Source organism: Symphalangus syndactylus, chromosome X (genome assembly GCF_028878055.3).
Source record: "Symphalangus syndactylus isolate Jambi chromosome X, NHGRI_mSymSyn1-v2.1_pri, whole genome shotgun sequence".
In the NCBI taxonomy this organism is placed as follows: domain Eukaryota; kingdom Metazoa; phylum Chordata; class Mammalia; order Primates; family Hylobatidae; genus Symphalangus; species Symphalangus syndactylus.
Window position 1 is genome coordinate 25,719,580 of NC_072447.2, and position 15,564 is coordinate 25,735,143.

At 43.7% G+C, this 15,564-nt stretch overlaps 1 protein-coding gene across 1 annotated transcript in view; it reads right to left on the bottom strand.

The window, feature by feature from the left end:
- The window catches only part of ARHGAP6 (Rho GTPase activating protein 6), a 523,176-nt gene extending 507,942 nt beyond the window's left edge, over nucleotides 1-15,234 (bottom strand). The window contains exon 1 of the mRNA XM_055266916.2: nucleotides 13,555-15,234. Coding sequence (XP_055122891.1) covers nucleotides 13,555-14,142 — 588 coding nt within the window. The 5' untranslated portion in view covers nucleotides 14,143-15,234. The remainder of the gene's footprint in view (nucleotides 1-13,554) is intronic.
- Nucleotides 15,235-15,564: the final 330 nt, after the last annotated feature.

Genomic DNA, 15,564 nt, shown 5'->3' on the forward strand with positions numbered 1-15,564 from the left:
CATAAATTAGAAGATTAAAATATTGCCATTGCAGCAGAACAACAATATATTTGCTGAGCTCATGCCTTGGAGTGTCTGGAGCTCGTCTGGGATTCATATCACACTTTGTGACCTTCAAGCCTGTGGATAATCTTCATATCACCTTTCATGTTTACTTTCTCAGCATTTTGACACATTCTGACAATATCATTTATTGACAATATATTAAAACATTAGAAGCCAGATTGAACACACCTCCTTGAGGACTTGCTGAAATATCTAGAGTAACACTCCGATATGATATGAAAACTGTACCTGTCTTTGAGCTCTCTTATAAATCATGAAATGAAGAAACCTGTCTCATTGCATCAGCAGCGGGAATCTAGAGACCCTGAGTACTAATCCTAGGTTCTTTAACTTTTAGGTTTAGGGGTACATGTGCAAGTTTGTTACATAGGTAAACTTGTGTCACAGGGGTTTAGCTATACAGATTATTTCATCACCCAGGTATTAAGCCTAATACTCATTAGTTATTTTTCCCGATCCTCTCCCACCAAACTCTGGTAGGCCCCAGTGTCTGTTGTTCCCTTCTTTGTGTCCATTGAGTTCCCATAATTTGGCTCCCACTTATAAGTGAGAACATGGTGGTATTTGGTTTTCTGTTCCTGCACGAGTTTGCTAAGGATAATGGTCTCCAGCTCTATCCATGTTCCTGCAAAGGACATGATCTCATTCTCTTTTATGGCTGCATAGTATTCTATGGTGTGTATGTACCACATTTTCTTTATCCAGTCTATCATTGACAGTCGTTTAGGTTGATTCCATGTCTTTGCTATTGTGAATGGTGCTGCAATGAACAGGCATGTGCATGTATCTTTATAACAGAAAGACTTATATTCCTTTGGGTATATACCGAGTAATGGGATTGCTGGGGTTCAATGGTACTTCTGTCTTTAGGTCTTTGAATCACCCCACTGTCTTCCACAGTGGTTCAACTAATTTACACTCCCACCAGCAGTGTATAAGCATTCCTTTTTCTCCACAACCTCACCGGCATCTGTTATTTTTTTACTTTTTAATAGTAGCCATTCTGACTAGTATGAGATGGTATCTCATTGTGGTTTTGATTTGCATTTGTCTAATCATCAGTGATGTTGAGCTTTTTTTCATAGGATTGTTGGCCACATTTATGCCTTCTTTAGAAAAGTGTCGGTTCACATCCTTTGCCCACTTTTTAACAGCCTTGCTTTTTATCTTGTAAATGTGTTTAAGTTCCTTATAGATGCTGGATATTAGAACTTTGTCAGATGCATAGATTGCAAAAATTTTCTCCTATAGGCTGTTTACTGTGTTGATAGTTTCTTTTGCTGTGCAGCTCATTAGTTTAATTAGATCCCATTTGTCAATTTTTGCTTTTGTTGCAATTGGTTTTGTCTTTGTCATGAAATCTTTGCCCATGCCTATGTCCTGAATGGTATTGCCTCAGTTGTCCTCCACGGTTTTTACAGTTTTCGGTTTTACAATTAAGTCTTTAATCCATCTCAAGTTAATTTTTGTATATGGTGAAAGGAAAGGGTCCAGTTGCAATCTTCTGCATATGACTAGCCAGTTATCCCAGCACCATTTACTGAATAGGGAATCCTTCAACACACCCAACAAAAACAAGCAATGGGTAAAGGATTCCCTGCCTAAACCTGGTTTCTATAAGTGGTTTGCAAAATGTCTTTGGGGGCAAGAGTTTAACTTTCATTTAAAATATTTTCCAGTTGTAGTTGGACATATTCACAATTCTCATCTGCCAGAAAGAAAATATGACCCAAACTTTTGTGTTGATGCTCAGAAAGAAAGCTAGGCCAACCTGTACTTCCTTAGCAACAATAATAATTCAGTATTAGTGATTTTCTGGAAAACCAGAGAGGCAGAATTTGTCTGTAACACGATGAAAGTTTCAGGGAGACTGGTTGTGAACACAGTTCCATGGAGAATTTTTATGTCTATTATAATCTAAAGGCAGAACCATGAAGGTCTCTGTTTGTGGGTGATAGCTAGGCATAGACTGGGGGTGTCATAGATGGAATTTAAGCACGACATGGATGTTTGGAATAGACAGAAGACCTTCAAGGACTTTTTCTTCCTAATATTCTATTTGCTCATAGAATGCTAAAATCAGTCTAGAAATGCTAACAGAGGTCACGTTTAGATATTGAGCAAAAACAGAATCTGATTATAGATAGGATTGCCTTAACTTAGTGCTGCTGCCTTTTTTTTTTTTTTTTTTTTTTTTTTTTTTGCTGCTGCCTTTTTACCCTGGAAAGATGTTGATGAGATGGGCCTTGAAAAGCAGTCAACTTGGTCTCATATAATCACTGTAGTATGTGGAAATAAAAACACACCTGGCTTGAAATAAGAAGCCCACTGCCATTTACCAGTTAAAGAACAGGGCTCAACAGGGAACTTTTCAGTTTCCAACATTCTAAATATTCTACTAAAAAGTGTCTAAATGCAATGAAGTTACCATGTACTGGAATGAAGGCAGCCCCTTGGCCTGTTGGCATGTCTTGGGTTACACCAAATCCATAATGCAAGTCTGACAAATTCCTGTGTTCCAAGTCACTAGGCCAAAATGCCTGGAGTGACAGCCTGCTGTCACTCCAATGCCTACCATGAAAACTATACCTTATTTAACAGCTTGCAAAATAAAGTTCCACTTGCCTCCTGCTGTTGTCTGATGCAGCTGGGCTTACTCACTGAGTTGTGATCGCCTACGCCCTCTTCGGCTGCCATGGTGGAAAGACCAAAGTTTCTGGCACACATAGTAGGTGCATGATAAGTATTTTCGACTAAAGTAATTATTTAGCTTAAGTCCTACCTTTGTTGCTTCCTAGAGTGTGTGACCACATCTCTAATGTTATTTAGCCTTGCACTACTATGCATCTTTTAGTACTTCCTATGTGCTGGGCACTTTCCAGGTAATTATGACATGAAATCCTCACAAAAACTCTTTGAGGTAGGCACTTTCATCATCCTCATTTGATAGATGAAGAAACTAAGGCAAAAAAAGGGGCTTAATAATTTGTTTAATGTCACAGAACAGAGCTGGGATTTAAACCTAGGCAATCTGGTTCAGAGTCTAGCTGAACCGATTCACTTCATTTTCTGTGCAGCTAAATCTGCCTACCTCTGAATCTGAGTCTCAGTGTCCTCACCCATAAAATGAAGGTTGATACTATCACCCCACAGAGTTGTTCTAAGAACAATAAACTGGCGTGCATTCTACAAATACTAATTGTTATTTTGTTTGTCATCATCATCATCATCATCACCCATCAATGATTATTTGACTGAAATAAGTGAACAAGAAATCTCCTGGAGGTTCTAATTTGAGCAGAATTATACTCTGCTCAGAAAGTCTGCTGGCCCAGTCCAGGATTTCCCTGGACAAAATTACTGGCTATATCAAAGCCCTTGTTATATTAAACGCTGAGGCAGCATGGCTATTGTTGCCTAAGGCTTCTCTTTCCCCTACTCCATCTACATCTGGGCCTCAAAGTACCAGCTTGCCCAATTGTTTCTCAAACCCCTGAGAGATGAAGTTATGAGCAATAAAAGCTGAGCACTGATCCAATGCTTACTGACACTTCAGCTCCTATAGGTGGTATTAATTCACCTGTTTCCATCAGCTGTCCACTTCTACAGAAATGAAAACATGTTATTTTCTTGGTCCATCAAGCCACGTAATTCAATTCACTTCCAATTTCTCCAAAGATGTGGAGAGCTTCTTAGGCTCAGCATTCTCCTCTTGGATCCATCAGCATATCATTCGATGGGTGGTTTCTAGAATTGCTGTTACTTCTAATGGCTCCTGAAAATCTTTGGCTTTTTAATAGTTCAGGTGAGATAAGACCAGGTAATTTTTCAAGATTGTAAGTAGTTTTTAAAATCTCTGCCTCTTCTGAAAAAGCAATCTTTTAATAGCTTCTCTGTGCTTGCTTTCAAAGTGCAATAATCAGGACATCAAATTTCCACAGTAACCAATCTCAGAAAATCCCACGGCTGGCTACTGACTCCTCTGTTCAATCTCCCAGAGCCGTTACTACCTCCCTCGTTTCATGCTGAATACATGAAGCTTCAGTTGACTATATAACTACTCTTCTACATTTATATTTATGTTTTATTGAAAACAAGATGTGGCAACAATATATTTTCTGAAAATTATAAATATCATTTTTTAGGTAAAATTCACAGACCATATAATTCACCCTTTTAAAGTATACAATTCAGTGATTTTTAAAATATATTCACAAGATTGTGCAACCATCACCTGTATCTAATTCCAGAACATTTTCATTACCCTAAGAAGAAACCTTGTACCCATTAGCTGTCACTCCACATCCCTCCCTACCAGCCTCTGACAACAAGTAATCTTTTTGTCTCTATGGATTTGACTATTCTAGACTTTTCATATAAATAGAATTATACAATATGTGGACCTTTGTGACTAGCTTCTTTCACTTAGCATAATGTTTTCAAAATTCATCCAAGGCATAGCATTCATCAGTACTTCATTCCTTTTTATTGTTGAGTAATTTTTCATTAATCACATTTTGTTTAACCATTCATCTATCCATTGATGAATATTTAATTGTTTCTACCATTTGGCTATTATGAATACTGCTGCTATAACATTCATATAAATGTTTTGGTGTGGATATACATCTTCATTTCTCTTAGGTATATACCCAGAAGTAGAATTGCTGAGCTCTGGAGTAACTGTTTTATTTTTGAGGAATTGCCAAACTGTTTCCCAAAGCTGCTGCGTCATGTTACATTCTCACCAGCAGTGTGTGAGAGTTCCGATTTTTCCACATCTTGTCAACACTTGTTATTATCTATCTTTTTTTATTATAGCCATCTTAGTGGGTATAAATGATATCTCATTGTGGTTTTGATTCACGTTTCCCTAATAGCTAATGAAAACATCATTCTTTACCAGATAACAACTAATTTCATTTTTTCACACATTACATTCCAAGGGTTTTTCTGCCATGTCGTAACATAGTTACAATCACAGTCTCACTCTCTTTATCTAAGTAATGGCTCAGAGAGGATGCAGTAAATTTTAGAACAAGATGTCACGCCCCAAAGGCATGCCTCTGGGAATCTGGGAGAACTGCTATCCGCATGCAGACTCCCTCAGTCATTGACTAGATTTTGATATGAAACACACTTTCTCTTTTTCAAGCACCAGATTGGAAGAATGTGAATCTCACTATGAAAACGTGAGCTGCTGTTTCTGCAAATCCTGAATGTGTCATGACATGTACCAGAGTCAAGCTCATTTATTTGGAGGCACCTGGCTGAGCCATAAAGTACAAATGGAGCCTTCTCAGGTAGATATGGGACCAAGTTATCAAAAGTAAAGTGAGAAGGAGAGGAAACAAAATCCATGTGGGGTATATTTACATTAAATGGTAAAATCCGTATCATTAAGCCCAAAGTCCAGGGAGAATTATTCTTCATCATCTTCCCACTCCCATAATTCATTCTAGTTGGATTTCTCTAAATTCTTGAAGCATGCTATGTTACCTCTTCAGTACATGCCATTCCTTCTCACAGGAGCACTGTGCCCTTTCCTTTTGTTTAGCAAATGCCTCCTCATCCAATGTTTCAGATGAGACATCCCAGACCTGTTTATGCCTTGTATCAGTTTCCTATCACTGCTCGAAATTACCACAAATTTTGTAGCATAAAACAACAGACATATTCTCTTAGTCCTCAAGGTCAGAAGTCTCACTGAGCTAGGATCAAGATGTCAGTAGAGCTATACTCCTGAAGGTTCTAAGAATCCATTTCTTTGCCTTTTCCAGCTTCTAGGGGCTGCTACAGCCAAGGGCTGTGGCCGCTTCCTCCGTCTTCAAAGCCAGAAGTGTAGCATCTTCAAAATCTCTCTCATTGCTCTACCCCTCCCTCCCTTCGTCTCTCCCTCTTTCTCTCTCTCTGCCTACTTTCATCCTCATATCTCCTTATCTGACTCTGACCTTCCTGCTTCCCTCTTATAAGGATCCTTGTGATGACATCGGCCCCACCCAGACAATCCACGATAATCTCGTATCTGCAAAATCCTCTTTTGCCATGTAAAGTGGCATATTCACAGGTTCTAGAGATTAGGACATGAACATATTTGGGGGACATTGTTCTGTCTACCACAGTCCTCTCGTCAAAATGCAATTAACACTCTGAAAAAACTGTAGAGATTAATTGATTTGAAGTTACTGCTTTCATAAACTGGAAGCACCTTGCAGAGCCATACCTATTTGCTCCACCTACATTCCTAGTGTCCATTGCATAGCTGGCATGCGATAAATATTTGATGACTATCTGTGTGAGTGGCCAGCTTGGCTTTGCTGGACTAGAGCTCCTGGGAGAAGGCAGGCTGAGATGATGTTGTAAAAGGCATTGAAATGACTAGCTAAGTAGTTTGGATTTTATTCTGTACACTCTGAGACCCGTCAAAGGTTTTCAATCAGGGGTTAACATGATTACAATTGCGTCTTTTGAGGATAAGGCCAAGATGGCAACAGGGAGAAACTGAAGACAGGGTGACCAAGAAGGGGGTCACAGCAAATGAGAACCCAAACTAGGCAGTGACATTGTGAATGAACAGCTGGAGAGAGATGTAAGAACTCAGACACATTCCACTTCAAATCCTTTCTAGAGTGGAGTAAATGGGAAGTACACACTACAGGGTTTGAAAACTTATGGAAGAAGAAAGGAGGAAACAAAAAAGGGAGAAGTAAAGGCATTCAGGCCTGGTAAACCTAGGCAAGCAGAAGAACAGTGATACCAACCAAAATAAAGAATACATAAAATGAAACGTGTTCAGAGGAAATGGGAGGTGATTTGTTCTGTTTCAAACATGTAGAATTTGAGTCCATTGGGCATCCATGAGCAGATATCTAGGAAGAAATCAAAAAATATATATTGGGAGCTCAACTACAAGATTCCAGCTAGGCACAGAGTGAGGAGTCTCCCCCAGAGGGATGACGGTTGAGGTCACAAAAGTGAATGAGAAAATCAAGGGACAATGACCTGAAGGAAAAACACCGAACTGTAGGGTTGGCCAAAGACAATCCCACAGTCAGAGGAGTGGGAAGAAAGGTAAGGAGGAAACTAAGATTCTCTGTGTGTGATGGGGATAGGAGGAGCAGGGAAGGGACATGGTACTCTCAGTTTTGCCCAGAAGTCTAGCCAAAGGGGTCTAAGAAGATTCTTGGAACTTAGGGAACTTTGAGAGAATGGTTTCAGTAAGTAATCAGGATAAAAAGTGATTGCCAAGTTTTAAGGTGCTCACCAGAGAATAAAAGTAATCGTGGTCACTTACTTTTTCCAGAAGCTTGGCAGTTTATGTAGTCAAGAAGGATTTCAGGGTGGTTCTGCCCTTGGCTCTTTGCCTGAGTTTGAGTGGCTTAAGCTTTACAGTACCTCTCTTCAACTGTAAAATAAGCAATTTGGAGCTAGATGCTACCCAAGGTTCTTTCTGAGTCTAAACTTTGCTCTTTCCAACCCTCAAATCTCAAAATGTTGGTGAAAACTCAATTCTAAGTCATCTGAGAAGCTATCTTCACAGTATTCTCCATTAAAATTAAAAATTGCCTTCAGAAGGAATTCTAGCAGAGAGATAGCCTGAGAGAGAGTGTATGTGTGAAAGTTGAATAACTCTTTTTCCTAACTTAAAAAAACCTTAAGGCATTATACTGATTTCAGACAAAAATCCTTATAAAACACTTTTTGTCAATTTCTTTTTGAAGCTGTCTTATTCTAATTACTTTCTCTTTGGTGACATGAGTGAGCCTCTATTTTTAAACACAATATTTCTCTCTGCTGCATTTTAAAATTTAATTCCAGTTTCCATGATTATATATTTACCATTCACTTCTTCCCTACAGATATATTTAGACATCCCATATTTTTTTTCATACGCTCAATACCTATGGAAAGTCATTTTTTTGAATTTCAAAGCCTTGGTTGACATATACTAGGTAAGAAGAAGAAAATGACAAAGAGTAAAGCCACAAGCATGAGAGAAAACGGTACTGAAAAGCAAAACCTAGAATTCAGTTTCTTGTATACAGGGCATCTCAACCTCAGCACTATTGACATTTTATGTAAGATAAGTATTTGTTTGTGGGGGCTGTTGTGTGTGTTGTGGGATGTTTACCAGTACCCTTGGCCTATACCCACTAGACGCCAGTAGCACACTCCTGCCCCAGCTCTGGCAATCAAAAATGCTGCCAGGCATTGCCAAATGTACACTGTGGTACAAACTTTCTCCTGGTTGAGAACCACTGGTCTTTATGATGATCTTTCTAAAACCCCCAGAGTACAGGGGCCAGATTTTAAGAATTCAAAGATGAGTAACAGTTCTGCTTTCAAGGAGTTCAACAGTGCAAGAAAAAATTTGCTAAAGCAGAGAAGTGGGAAATATAAAAGTATTATGTTTATATGCCAACTCCCAATTGTTTATAGGATGCATGCTTGGCATGATTTCCCCATGCCCACCTCCTCTGAGGATCTGTCCTCCACTTGTTTTGTGCTTCTAACCCATGCTCCCCTAGACACCAGTTTACCTCTAAAACATATCTGATCATGTTACACCTCATGCTTAAAAATCACCAATTTCTCCCACTCTCTACAGCAGAGTTTCTCAGTCTTGACACTCCTAACATTGACTGCCAGATGATTATTCCTTGTGGGGCTGTGCACTGCAGGGTATTTAAAAGCATCCCTGACCTCCCACTAGATGCCAGTAGGAACTCCCCTGTGGTAGACAGAATAATATACCACCAAAAATGCCCACACCCCAATCCCTAAAACATGTGAATATATCATAGTAAAGGGGACTTAAGGTTTCAGGTGGAATTAAAGGTCACTAATCAGCTGACATTAAAATAATGAGATTATCCTGGATTATCCAGGTGAGCCCAATGTAATCACAAGAGTCCTGAAAAGAGAGAGAAATGACCACACAAGAAGAGTCGATGAGATGCAACTTGGCTGGCTTTGAAAATGAAGGAAGGGGGCCCTGGAAAAGGAACCACAACAGATCCTAGAGCCTTCAGAAGGAACACAGTCAGGCCAACACCTTGCAGTTAGCCCAGTGAAACCTGTGGGATTTCTGAGGTCCAGAACTGTAAGACAATAAATTTGTGTTGCTTTAAGCCACTAAGTTTGTGGTCATTACAGCCGTGATAGGAAATTAATACACCACCACTTCCAGTTGTGACATCCTAAAATGTCTTCAGACACTGCCAAATGTTCCCTGGGGACAAAGTCACCTCCAGGTTAAGAATCACTGCTCTACACAACAGAGAGTCCAAACTCCTGAGATGAGCACAGTGAGAGGCTTCCTAATTACCACTATCCTACCTGTTGAACACTATTATCCTGCACACAGCAAGATACATCCTCTTCTCCAGGCACACCAAACTTCACTTGGGCAACACTCGATCTGCCTTCACTCTCTGCAGTTGTGATGCCCAGGGGCTCCTTGGAGAGTAATGTGCTTTGACTAGTCTCTCATTTTTATCCATACCCATAATTATCCCCCCAGTAGAGGCTGGGTGTGGTGGCTCATGCCTGTAATCCTAGCACTTTGGGAGGGTGAGGCGGGCAGATGGCTTGAGGCCAGGAGTTCAAGACGAGCCTGGCCAACATGGTGAAACCCAGTATCTACTGGTGCATGCCTGTAGTCCCAGCTACTGGGGAGGCTGAGGCAGGAGAATCACTTGAACATGGGAGGTTGCATTGAGCCGAGATCGTGCCACTGCACTCTAGCCTGGGTGACAGGGCGAGACTCTATCTCAAAAAAAAAAAAAAAAAAAATTATCCCAACAGGTCTGATTTCTGACTTTATTCGGTCAGGCTTTTATTACATGAAAAGCCATGTGGTTGCTACATATATCAAACTGCAGGTGCCCTAACCTGCTCCTCCAAACAAATTATTGCGCTTAGGGCCCTCTAAGTCTTCTTTTTTTGGGAGCTGTAGCATCACCAGCACCTCTGTGCCTTTGCCTGTCCACTCTTTTCTGCCATCACTTTCCTTCTTCTCCTTAGAAATGGCAGTCATCTTTGAAGATCAAGTATAAATATTCTCTGGGCAGTGAAGCCTTCCAAGGCCCCCCAAAGCACAGTGAATCATCACCCGCCCCTCTGTTCCCTCATTGTGCTGATCTTCTGTATTCACCTATCAGTTAACTCACCTGTCCCCTGATTAGACTGCGAGCTCTTTAGCCTCTCTGCATTCCTCGTACCTACAGAAATGCTTATGCTCAAGAAATGCTTGTGCCATGAATGAAGAAAAGTATAGATGCCAGTGATATATAGAAATCATTTTAATTATGGGTTGCAAAAGTTGGCAAACTCCAGGTTAGCTATGGACATAATCCCAGCTCTGATCCACAAGAATTAGGAGAAGCTCAGGATTGAAATGAGACTTTATTCCTTTGTCTGTGATCAGAGTCGGGGCAGAGCTTGGCTGCTAAGAACACAAGTTGAGAAACATGTTCCAACTGTGTTACCGTGTACCATTTACCCTTTGTCTCCTCCATGTTTCTACTCAATAGATGATCTACCCAGAATGTCCAGGAATCAGATTTTGTTAAAGCAATCCTGAAACAGGTAGTGAGGAAATACTAACAAGATCGTAGCAGACTTTGCCTAACACTTTCCAGGTTTAGGCCATAAAATGGTCATTTGTAAGCTTTGAATGAGCACAAGTAACAAAGCTGCAGGTATTTATGAGAGTCTTGGGAGCAGGGGCTGTCGTATGGACAATTTAGGTTAAAAGCAGACAACATTCTGAAAGAACAAAGTGAGAAATGGATGAGATCCATCAATGGCTAAACCTGAAGGCGAATTCTTAGGATTTCATATGGATTCAATGGAAGAGAAATAGAAAATTTGAACAAACTGTAAGGGGTACATGACTCCAGAGGGATCCTCGTGGTTTTGGAATCAAACGAAGGCCCCAGGCAAACTTTAGGCCAGCTGTAAACACTTCTGTGGGCACTCTCTTGATGGCCAGCATGAGGTACTATGTTCAACCTCACTAACGCAGCAGTTCTCAATTAGGGCGATTTTGATCCCCAGAGCATATTCAGCAGTGTCTAGAGACATTGTTTGTTGTCACACTGGTCTGGAGGAGTGCTACTTGCATCTAGTGGGAAGAGGCCAGGGATGCTGCTAAATACCCTGCAATACGCAGGACAGCTCTGTAGCAAAGGATCATTGAGCTTCAAACGTCAATAGTGCCAAGGCTGAGAAACCCTGAGCCAGAGCAACCAGAAAAGTTCAAGAACCAAATCTCTATGAACCAGATATTCCCTCCAGGGCCTCTAAGCAGCCTTGCAAGATGCTCATTGACTAACGTTTTGATGTCATTAGTAAAGACTCTCCTTTAAGGACCAAAGACCCAGCTTGCCTGCAAGTGAAAAGGACAGGCAGTGCCCAATAGGATACATTTTCTTGGTTTTTGAGAGGGTTCCAGGGCGTTAAACCTTTGAAAGGTAATTCAGGCCATTAAATTAGAGATCCAGGGGTTATGTTAGGATATCTTGGCCTTTATTAAACAAAACCAGGGTTGGAGCTACATGCTAGAGATCTATCCAATCACTCCATGTCTGCCTCAAGCATAAAGGAATTGCCAACACACACACACACACACACACACATACACACATATTCTATGAGAAAATTTTGGCCTTTTGCTAGATGGCTACATCGTTAGTTTTAACCACCACGAAAAGGTGAAAATCATGGTAGATGAGTTTTGTGCAGACTGCCCACTGTATGGAATAGAAGCCACCCAGTATCGCTGCAGTTCAGATCCTTGTCCATTGATTATGAGATGCTAATGGATAAGAAGATAATTTGCAACAAGTGAAATCATCTACAGCCATATGCCTTTTGGTCATAACAGTAATGAGCAGCATCTGTATACTATATTCCAAGTATGTATATGGTTGCTAAGAAAAGCAGAAATGTTCTTAATGATGCAATTAGTTTTAAGCACGAATGTTAGCTAGCTAATCCAAAATGCTGGCTTGCTTTTGTATTTCTCTTTCTCTCAACTCGTACAGATTAATCTGATAATGTGTGCTTCTGAAATACAATGAGAATCCAGCCCCTCCTAAAGACCAAGAGAAATTCAACATTTCAATTTTTGATGCTCTTTCTAATCTTGAGTTCCCTGGTTTGGAGGTAACATCTTGCCCTCTGCCTCGACTTTCCTTTCTACTGCCTATCTTTCTCAAGAAAATGGGCAAAAGACTTAGCAATATTTGTTACTTTTTTGTAATCTGCACCCCCAACACCTAACAGCCTGTTACTTTGACACAGTAACTAACATTAATAATATGTGATGCTAATAATTCTGATAAATGATGCTTATTTTTCTAAGGCAGTTTACTAAAGCCAAAGTCTAACAGTTATCTCACATTAACACAGCTGAGTATGATCTCAGATGCTATTTTCAAACAGTTTTTCTTAGTTGTGTATTTAGCCTAAATCTCCAGCAATTACATGGTATTTCATTTCATTTCTGTAATGCTAACTGTACTTTAAAATATTAAATTACAACTGATGGAATCTCCCTTCCCTTATGGAAACAGATCCAAGGCAAACCTATAGAGTTTGTGGACTGAAGGGGACAGGGGCTGTTCATTTTTAAAACAATTACTATTCTCTGAAAATGTGTTATTTTCAAAGCGCCCATCAGTGACAGTTTCCCAATAGGTCAATTCACTATTTTTCTTAACTGGACAGCAAACATTTTAAGGGTATCAGATAGCTCCCTCTGAGTCCCCTATGTATTGTTGATTCTTCACTAAACTATTAATTGTTCTAAATGTTCTAAATGGAATTCAGGCATCAGCATATTTCCATGATCTTTCACAGCCCTACACAGAGATTTCCTTCTTCTCCTAGGTTAAACTAATACTCAGTACCATAGATTTCTGAAATTGCCCCTTTAGGGAAAGAAAAGGTGAAAACTGGAGAATTCTTGTCCCCCCTGCCACCCAAACACACACACACACACACACACACACACACACACACACACTCACTCATACTATAGTCAATGACACCCTCCAAAATGTTTCTGAATTCTCTACAGAACAAGATGGCAGACATATTTCAAAATAGATTTCATCCAATCGTTACAAACAGCTTAGCAATAGATATTTGAGTTGGAAAAAATAACATTAGGTGAAGGGATAAGGTGACCCTTTGAAATTGCCTGCAGCCCGAACAGAAAACCAGAACACCATCTCTTTCTCCAGCTCCCACGACTGCTCCAAAGTAGAGCCAACAAGTCCTGCAAGACACACACGCGGGTGGCCACTAGGGACGTCCCATTTCCAGGCACCATTTAGCAAGTAGAAGAGGAAAACCCACACCACGGAAACCCCTTAGTGGGTGCCTCGCTCTGTAAATGTAATGGAATTAAAGGCGGTCTCCTGAAACTGCCTGGGGGCCTCCTCCCTGGGCCGTGGGACGCGCAGCGCTGGTCCCTACCTCGGATTTCCACACGACATAGGGATGCCCGCGACTGTCGGGTGGGGACTGGAACTTCCTCTGCTGGAGCCACTTCCTAGGAGAAGCGAAGATGCCATTGGGGCCTCCCCCGGATGAACAGAGGATGCTGGAAGCGCTTCGGCTACTGGCTGGCCCGGCCAGGACAGAAGGCAGGTCCCAGGCCATGCTCTTCTTGAGGCCGCCGCGACCCAGGGGAACCTCATAGTCAAAGTGAAAGCTGCCGGATGGTGACTTCTCCTGCGGGGTGCTGGGTGTGGAGAAGGACGAGCAAAGGGGTCCAGGAGAAGGTAGCCGGGTGGCCCTGGGGAGCGGACCCCGGGGAGAGGACGCCAAGCGAGGGCCGAGACCCTCGGCTGGGAGTGATGGGGAGTAGAGGCGGCCCGCCGTGGCTCCCCGCGCACTGCCCTCCGCGCCCGCCTCGCCACCCCCGCAGCCGCCGATCAGGGCCGGGTCCAGGCTGCGGGTCTGGCGCAGCTTCCTCTTGGAGAAGCCCTTGGCCGAGGCCGCGCTACTTGAAGCGGGCGAGGAACAAGAGAAGACGCTGTGGAGCAGGCTCTGCGCGGACATCTCGGCGGGGCTGCACCTGAGGACCACCTCCTCCTCCCTCCCTGGACGCTGGTGGCCTTGGGTCGGGAACGGAAAGGGACTCAGGCAAAGGTGCCAGGAGGGGCTGGCCCGGGGTTTGCCCAGGGCGGTGGAGAGCAAAACCCAGCTCACGCGCCGCCGGTGCGCTCCAAGTGCCCCGGCGGCGGCAGGAGCAGCAGATCCATCACCAGCCTTCTAGGAAAATGGGTCTGGGGACCTCCGGCAGCCGCTAGAACCTTCCTCCGGAGCCCAAGACGCGAAGAGGGTCAGGAAGAGGAGGAGGAAGGTCAGGCGCTCGTTGGGTTCCCAGCTCCAGTATGCCAGCGCCACTCCCCCTTCCTAGCTGAGGCGGGAGACGCAGCGCTCCCGCTCGCTGGCTCTGGACGGCCTCTAAGACTCCAGCAAGCTCCTCCTTGCGGCCCGAGGACAGTCCCGAGGGCCAGGGAGGAGGCTGCCTGGGCGTGCGCCCAGGGCGCGTCCACCGCGCTCCCGGCGCCGCGAGAACTTCCTCCCGCTCCTGAGCCGGGCGCCTGAGCTGCGCCTCCCTGCACTCTCTCCTTGCCCCGGCGCCCGAGGTTGCGCGCCTGGCCTCCGCTGGGCTGCTGCGCCCACTCTTCCGACTAGAGAGGCTCAAGGGTGGTTCCAAGCTCAAGGTTCCCGGGGGGTCTCTGTCTTGCTGCGGTGTGGGGACACCGAGCGTGCTGCGCCTGGGACCTCCAAAGGCTGCGTGCCCACGGTGGGATAGAATTCCCGGCTGCGCTCTGCGCTCTCCGTGGAGGAGGGAGCTCAGGAGAGAGCCCCAAGGCCGGGTGTGCGTGTTCCGCCGGAGAGGAACACGATATTCGCAGCCCAGCCTTGGGCCCAGGGCAGACGCGGAGATGTCCCCGCACGCTCGCTCTAGAGGCAGCGGGAAGGGGGCGGCCAGGACGAGTAGAGCTGGAGGAATGCCGGGGCTGCAGCTGGGGCGGAGCCAGGAGCAGGAGAAAGCAGAACGTGAAGAGTTTTCCAGGCGCCAAACCTGCAAGCGGCGAGGAGAGAAGGCAGCTCGCCACTGATACCGGGTCTCCTGGGGAGAAAGTCGTGAGGACGGAAGTGCGGACCTTCTCCCCCGTCTCCCCACCCCCAGATCAAGGGTCGCGCCAGCTCCACTCACGTTTCTGGAAAGGAAGGGAAGTGTCAGATTGCACCCCACCCACTGGTCTCAGATGGGCAGCCGGGGACGATTGCTCTGAAGTTGGAGTTAAGTCTCCTGCCTTTGCTCCCCAACCCCCCCCCACCCCGCCCCGTCCCGGCTGTTTTTGTTTTTAAGAAGGAAGGATAGATAGGAGACTGTCTAAAAGCAGTGGCTGCCGATGAATGAGCTGGAGATGGAGACCTACTAAGAAAGTGGAGGGGGAGGAGCCT